Source organism: Polyodon spathula, chromosome 2 (assembly GCF_017654505.1).
Source record: "Polyodon spathula isolate WHYD16114869_AA chromosome 2, ASM1765450v1, whole genome shotgun sequence".
In the NCBI taxonomy this organism is placed as follows: domain Eukaryota; kingdom Metazoa; phylum Chordata; class Actinopteri; order Acipenseriformes; family Polyodontidae; genus Polyodon; species Polyodon spathula.
Genome location: NC_054535.1, coordinates 72,480,470 through 72,488,872, shown reverse-complemented (window position 1 = coordinate 72,488,872; position 8,403 = coordinate 72,480,470). Strand labels below are relative to the sequence as shown.

At 39.5% G+C, this 8,403-nt stretch overlaps 1 protein-coding gene across 1 annotated transcript; it reads left to right on the top strand.

The window, feature by feature from the left end:
* The first annotated feature begins 5,046 nt into the window (after positions 1-5,046).
* On the top strand, positions 5,047-7,315 carry LOC121328262 (growth-regulated alpha protein). Its single transcript, XM_041272850.1, has 4 exons — positions 5,047-5,166; positions 5,852-5,984; positions 6,618-6,701; positions 6,925-7,315. The coding sequence occupies exons 1-4, from the start codon at positions 5,103-5,105 to the stop codon at positions 6,962-6,964; spliced, it is 321 nt and encodes a 106-aa protein (XP_041128784.1). The 5' UTR covers positions 5,047-5,102; the 3' UTR covers positions 6,965-7,315.
* The last annotated feature ends 1,088 nt before the right edge of the window (positions 7,316-8,403 follow it).

The window sequence follows — 8,403 nt, the reverse complement described above, 5'->3', positions numbered from 1 at the left end:
CTAAAACTCTGGTGCTTTCAGTGTGGTCTACTGGTGAGGTTGCTGTGGCCACTGACTGTGTACAAGGTTTCTCTGACAACAATAGAGAAGCTGGAAGCTTTAATCAGTTCATACATCAGGAAATGGTTGGGAGTTCCACGTTGCCTCAGCAGAGTGGGACTTTATGGTAAAGGAATACTGCAGCTACCAGTCTCTGCTCTAACCGAGGAGTTTAAGTGCGCCAAAGTCCGACTGGAAATGACATTAGTAGAGTCACACGACAAATGCGTAAGGGAGGCAGCACCTGTGTTGAAAACTGGAAGAAAGTGGGTGGCAAAGAAAGCTGTGGAAGATGCAAAGGCTGCCCTTCGAATTGGTGATATCATGGGGCAAGTTCAGCATGGAAGAGGGGGTCTTGGTCTCAGTTCAGCTCCTCCTACATGGCACAAGGCAGCCCCAGCTCAAAGGAGGAAGCTGGTAGTCAACGAGGTGCAAAAGCGGGAGGAAAGGATGAGGTGTATAAAGGCTATTTCCCAGGCCAAGCAGGGAGAATGGATGAGATGGGAGAGTGTGGAACAACACAAGATTGGCTGGCAAGACCTATGGTCAGTGGAACAGAGCAGGATCAGTTTCCTCATCAGGTCAACATATGATGTTCTCCCATCACCACAGAACCTAAACCTCTGGGTAGGAGAGGATTCCTCATGTCCTTTGTGTTCATCACCTGCAACATTAAGGCACATTTTGACAGGATGTAAGGTGGCTCTTAGCCAAGGTCGGTTTACTTGGTGCCATGACCAGGTGCTGCGATGTTTGGCCTTAGCAATGGAAGACAAGCGTAACCTGACCAATAAGTTGCCACCTGTTCCATCAAAACATTACACACAAAAGATAACATTCCTCCGCCCAGGAGAGCAACCACCAAGAAAAGGTGTTAAAACCAATCCTCGCCCAGGACAACTGGAAGCTGCTAGAGACTGGAAAATGCTGGCAGATGTTGGTCAATGGCTTATTTTTCCACCCGAGATTGCCACTAACCTTGAACCAGATATTGTCTTGTGGTCTGGATCAGCACGCCTTGCTCACCTGGTAGAGTTAACAGTGCCATGGGAGGATGCTGTAGATGAGGCGTACAAGAGGAAGAAACTGCGGTATGCTCAACTAGCCACTGAAGTGGAACAGCGAGAATGGAGAGTCCGGGTTTACCCAATGGAAGTGGGTTGTCGAGGATTTGTGGCATACTCTACAACCCGGTTTCTCAGAGATGTCGGATTCAGTGGCCAAGAGTTGTGTCGCACAGTGAAGAACTTATCTGAAGCAGCAGAGAGGAGCAGCAACTGGCTGTGGTTGAGACGGAAAGATTCTGGCTGGGGCTCTCAAGCACAATAGAAAGAAAGAAACGCTGATGTACAAGTAAGCTGGGCTGAGTTGAGTGGGGGACGGAGGGGTGTTATGCTGGGTCGCCAGAATCACCGTCGAGCCCTCTTGAGGTGTCGTGGGCTAGTCGACGAAACACTGAGGATAGAAGGTGCCCACTTGAAGAATCCAGAGATGTACCCTACTTAGCTCAATCCAGATGGTTGTCATGCTGATGTGCTGGGGAGGCCGCACTGTGGTTGATCCCCGGAGCCAGCATAGCAGCCGTTGTGTGTGCTGATGCGCCAGGGAGGCAATAAGCTGATCCCTGGAGCCAACATTACACTTCAGCCATTAACACCAGACAGAAGGATATCTACATCATTATATGGAAGGAAATGCAAATGGATGGAGACACATATGGATCACATTAGTTTACTGTAAAGCTACGTCTTAGATGGTGCTTATCTTGGCGAGAGCCGAGTTCAAATCAGCATGAAGTTTTAACATCTACTCTCGTGTAATGGAAATAATTATATTAAACATCAAAGTTAACTAAAGGAAAGTTTATTTAAGAAAATGTGATATGAAAATGGTTTATAAAAATATATAAAATACCAAATAAATAACGTAATAGCACACATTTATTTATGAATCTTCAGTGTGTTTAATAATTTTACAGTGGTAAAGACAGAGGGATATTCCCCTGACTTCAAATTTGAGAAGGAAACACAGATGTCATGTAACAGTAATACAGTAAAGACTAAGAAAGCTTTTATGAATAATGATTATGTGGGGGGGATTCATGAAGCAACGAAGGGTATTTGCTATTTTAAAGTGCTGGACAGAGACACAATGATTTGAAGCTGCTGTTTAGTTTTTTTCAAGTACAGTAAGCACTTTCTGTTCCTCAACATGCACCAGTGAAGATGTTGCAACTTTAAATGAAGCTTTGTCAGCCCATCAGTACTCAAATTTTATCAACCTTAATTTCAAAGGTTAGCATTAAAGTATGCCCCACTTTAGGAGTTATTTCATTAAATTAAAATCAGTGGTACAAAAAAAAAAGCAACATAAATCAAAGACTAAACACTGTCTTCCACTTGTACCATGTTACTATTTATTACATACTGTGTCACTAAAATAAGGAACAAAACTGAATTCATGCAGGTGTTGCATTCCCAGTAGGAAATGCAGTATACAGTATTTAAACAGCATCTACCCCATTGTGTTACATACTGTTACTAGTGTGTGCTTTTTATTTTTGTAGTTTAATTTAAAACTAGAAATTAGAGTTTTTGTGACTGAAAACAAAGAATCCCAGATAGCGTTATCTAAGGGCAATGTCATATTAGATCGAACGAGGTGTAAACATGAAGTCAAATGAAAAGGGGAAAAAAGAGTGAGGTTGAAAACAACATTTCTACTGGACACCACCTGTAACTGAACTTTAGTGAGAAAGATAGAATACAGCCTGTAAAGACATGATCTGAAAGTGAGTGGTCAGTATCATTAATATGGTCAGAAGTTTTTAAAAGTGTCTCTATGTAGATAAAACTTCAAAAGCAACATGACCTCAGTATGGAAACCATATTATTATTAGGTCAGAGGTAAATGTCATGGTCATGAACACATTTAACATGTAGATTATATATAACCCTGCAAATATGAAGTCACTATCTCAAATGGGTTCTGAGAGACCAGACTGTGACACTGTAGCAACAGCAACTTTGCGAACCTGGCAGAATTTTTAGTCAGACAGGTAGACAAACATGCCCCAAGAGTATGATAGACTAAAGATATTTCAGCACAATTGGAGAAGTGGTGCTCTAGCTATATTCAAAACTGGAAAATTGCATAAAGAAGCACAGTTGTCAGACAGGCAAACAGCCTCCCTGAGATTATAATTCACGGGGCGAGAGCCTGAGCTGGAGTGAAATGTTATTACTTGGAGAGCTAGTTTGAGGAGTGGCCTCAGGGGATAGGATAGGAAAGCAAAGCGGTTACCAACTGGTGGGAGCCTTCTTGGCCAGAGAAGAGAGAGCAACCTCGGGAATCAGAAAACACATAAGATAGATGGGCTCAATGGAGCCCATGACAGGCTCTGCAGAGCGACAGTCGTGTAGGAGGAATAGGCTCTTGCGCTGAAGAACCTGGAAAAGGAATAATAGAATGGGGAGCTGGAAATAGAGCCCAGTCTCTGTTTGAGGAAGATAAAGAGCAGGAGATGCTAAAGGATAGCATGTGTGGCTGGGGGTCCCCTCTGACTCACATGGTGAGAACCCCTCCTCGTTAGAGGCTTGGATGGCAGGTATAGAGGTCAGGGAAGTAAGCATCACTTACCCCCCAATAGCAACATGGGAAGGAGGAGGGGGAGAAAAGGAACTGAAAACTCTAGACAGCAAGTTGTGTGAGATTCAGACTTAAATAGGAAATAGGAGAAGATTGACAGGGAAAGCAGGGTGGAGAACCGGATCTCATCCCACAAAATACACCTGTAGGCTAACACTTAATTATATAAGTTTTTTTGTGACAATTGGACAACATGGTCTTTTATATAACTGCAAAACTCTATGAGACATGTGTACACTTTTATGACATAAGCATTCCTGGCAGGGGTTTAAAGGAAAGAGTTTGCTGATGAAATGCTGATGTTAAGCTGAGACAGTTAGATTGCAACAGCAGAAAAGATAAGAGACCAGACCGCACAGGAAGTATGGAATATATTGGGATACATTGTACACACACAATGGAAGAGAATCAGATGTTACCAGAAGTGTAATTAAGGTCTAGGTGTTTAAACTAGGAAATATGGAATGTTTTAATTGATTATTTGAAAAGGGTGGAATGTGACCAGGTGGGAATTGAATTATGCATTATCTATGAACCCCTGGCCACATCCATTATAAGGAACAGTGGAATGTTTGTTTGGAGTGGTGTGGTTCAGTGAAGACGATTGCCAAGCCTGAATGGAGCGAACCGAGAGAGAAAGAGTGCACTGGGATAGCCGAAGCTTAGGTGCTGTTTTGTGTAAAGGATGTGTTTTGTTTTATTTGTTTAAACCTTTTGTTTGTTCCTATGGAAATAATAAAAGAGTGCAAAGAAGCACTAAACTACAGTTCTGAGTCTCGGTTGACTCTTTCAAGGAGTCAGATCAGCCACGGACCTTTGTTTACAAAAGATAATACACTTTATTTAAACAGCTGAAATATATTTTTGCCCTGTCGCACTCTTCCCAAAGAGTCTTGTAATGCTTTATGCAATCTAATATGAAAGCTACAATAATACGTTAGACAAAGGCTGAAATGTCAAAACCGTCAATAAATGTAAATATCTTGAGAGAAAATATACATTTTCAAGTGCAGGTTTACACAGAATCAAGACTGCTAATGAGTCCCTCTAAAATAATCTTCAATACAATGGCACTACCATATGCAATGGTTATGTACTAAGAGTTAATGGTAACACAAGGGAAGGTACAATTTCAATTTTGGATCAGTATTTGGTGATATTGCCTAGGTATGTCTGCTATATACTGAATAACTGATGTCTTAGGATAAATGTATTTTTCCTGTGTATTAACATACAATACAGTGAGGTAATTTGAATAAAAAAAGGGCTGGGCCAGTGTTGCTAAATGCATCCCACTAGTTCTGCTTCTCAGCATGTATAAATATGAGGAGTCATTATGTCTTTCCATCACAGCTAGAAGCTAACATCACTTAACCTGAAAAAAAAAAAAAAACCTCTGCTGAACCACTGCCAAGATGACACTCAAGATGAGGCTTTTCCTGTTAGCACTAGCTGCCTGCTACATTTCTGCTGTGTATGGTAAGACACACTCATTCCAGTCCCTTTGTAGGCACTGTATAATTTTGTATGAAATATTTAATCTAAATAATAGGAAAATGTATTTTTTTTAATATATTTTTTTAGTATACTTTTGCATATACTAGCCCAGTAAATTGGGAAAACTATCTTGGTATATACCCCAAACTACCCTGTTATATACCTCTTAGTTATTTCTAACTAGTTTTATATTATTTTAATTATCCAAACCGCAGAAAATATAAATATGAAGGCTCTAGCGACTCATCACGTTTCTCAAGGTTTACTTTGGGCGTTCTCAGCGTAAAGTGAATCCTGCTTATAAACACTGCAGTGCATCCAGATCATGCTCGCCTGCAACAAAGTATGTTTTCTGTTCCCAAAATACACCATTCTTTTCAGTAAAAGCACCAACAATGTTGCATGAGGGATCTGGAGGCACTGCACTGATTATAATGGAAGTTCCAGAATAAAAAAGGTGAAAGAATTATATTCCTCAGATGATTTATGATCCATGATGTTTGAATAAGAGTATTAAAACAATTGTGATTAGGGTGAAAAATATATTGCTGCGATGCTGAAAACATGGGATACAGCAGAGGTAAAATAATGTGTTCCTTGCAAACACTGCAGGATGTTCTGTAATTGACAAATCAGTTGCTAATGTATTTATTTGAATGCTTTCCAGCTGCTGGGTTGCCATTCTCCAATGACCCGAAATGCAAATGCATAACACAAACATCTGCTAAAATCAACCCAAAGACCTTCCATCACATTGAGATGATTCCCAGAGGAGCCCACTGTAGCAAGGTCGAGATAATGTGAGTAGACAATGCACTTTAAACGTTCCCGTTTCTGTTACTGAAGCCTGCAGTGTAATAAAGCGTGACCTGGAGGCAGGACGTTTTTGGGAAAACACCAAGAAGGTGATAAATGGTGTAGGCAGATATTAGTTTAATAATTAATATTTCTTATTGTACATGAGCACAGACAATGACTTTCATCTTGTTTCTGTACAAGTGTGGGTGGCTTCTACAAGAGTGTTAGTATTATTGGGGCTGGTAGATTTTGGGTGATGTTCTATTTAGGTTTTGCTTTTACAGGTTGAAGGTGGGGATCAACAGAACTTATGCAAAATCAGTTGTGCCGCTGACAATCTGTTGGCTGCCTGCCTGCTGAACCCTAAATGCTGTACTGTACTGTGTCCCTTTGCACTAGACCATGACCACTTTAAGTGGCATACAACACTTTCTTTTTAGAAAGGGAAACCACGCATTTGTTTTTCATAGTTCCCTTTTTTAGTGTGCCGAGCTATAAAGGACCATCTGCTGGTACTGAAAGTTAATTTTGTGATAGAAAATATAACTGATTTCAATGAATAGCATCTTTCAGTATATATAACAGTCTCTATGATTGAAAAAAAAAATAATAATAATTTTTTCCCCCATTATTAGAGTCACCTTGAAAAACAAACATGTGGTCTGTGTGAACCCTGAAGCAACATGGATCCAACATGTTATTACGGTCATTCTGCAGAGGTAGGTGTGCCTTATCGTACCATTGTTAGTGAGAATTCCTTATCTGTCAAATAAAATAAAAGTTTTATTATTTTATTAAAAGTTCTGTAGTTAAAACTAAACTGCAATAGCTGCTTCAGAATGTGGGTACATTCATTAAATTGAACTGTTTTTCTGCAGTAATATGACCAGTCATACAAAGGGTGTTCAAAGGGGTTAATAATTGTGTGTCTATTTTGTGCAGAAGAAACACCACCGCCGTCGTAGATGAGAATCCCAAATAGTAACTGGGCAGCACTGAAGCAAATACAAAAGCATGAAGCGACATCATTCTTTTCCCTGATGCTACAGAATAATCTTCTTCTTTTAATGATCCTCTATTACAGACAGCACCAGTGAAATAGTAGTATGTAATAATTGTATGAGAAATGTATTTTAATATTTGTTTCATGTGGGCCATAGATAAACAATTTAAATTTATAAAAAAAAAAAGTTGTATTGGTTTTTGAGACCATTAAATGATTGCTTTGTAAGAATAAACAAACTGAACAAGAAATCCTGTGCTGCAAATGACTGACCATAATGTCACACTTTTTAAAGTAAATTGCTTTTGAACCATTCCCTATATTGTCAATTTTTTATTGAATACACCAAATAAATGTTTAAATAAATGTTAGTATTTGTAGACTGTAAAAGTGTTATCTTTTTATATTTATTCCTAGTACACATCTCTTTTATCACTGTGTCAATATGGCATTGCCACCTGTTGTGTGGATTTTTCAATAAATTCTAAAGGCCAAATTTCAGTTACCCAAACAACCACAAAGACTATAAGTCACTGGGCATTTCATGATGCAGTTAAAACAATGTGGCAGAGAAAAGGCTCATTTTTACAGGAAAGCGCTGGACCAATACTGCCTAATGTAGTCAAGAAGCTGTGTGGTCCAGCCTCTTGACTGCCAGCAGGTCCCCGGTTCAAATCCCGGCTCACTCACTGACTCACTGTGTGACCCTGAGCAAATCACTTAATCTCCATGTGTTCCGTCTTTCAGATGAGATGTAAAGATGCAGCTGATGCATAGTTCACACACCCTAGTCTCGTATCTTGTAAAGCGCTTTGTGATGGTGGTCCACTATGAAAGGCGCTATATAAAAATAAAGATTGTTATTATCACACTAAAAGACTTGAGTTACACTTATTGTAATGCTTTTCTCTTTACCATCGCCCCTCAAAGCTAATACCAGACACCAGGAAAAACAGCAAAATACTGTTTTGATTTTATATATATATATATGACGTTAGATGATAGCCTCATGTAGGTGACAGTGAGGTACATAGCTACATGCATGATGTGTGGATAATATTTAAATGGCAAAGGAAAGTCACAAAAACTATTTTAATTTGAACAAGAACATGGGCCTTATGGTTTAAATATCTAGTATCATCTGTTTCAAAATGGTATTTTTCATCTCCTTATGATGTACGGCATATTTCCTCAGTTAATATCTACATTTAAACATGAACCAAGAATGCACAGCAACACCCGAGTTTGTATTTTCAAAATGGCCATTTATTGCCTATGGGCAAAAACAAAAACGCAGGTGCGATGGAACAAGTAGTTATAATTTAACTATATACTCACAAGTGACGTAGTACCCAACCTCCATGTGCAAAAAATACATATTATTCTAACAAGGAAAGGCAGAATATCAAAGCACATCT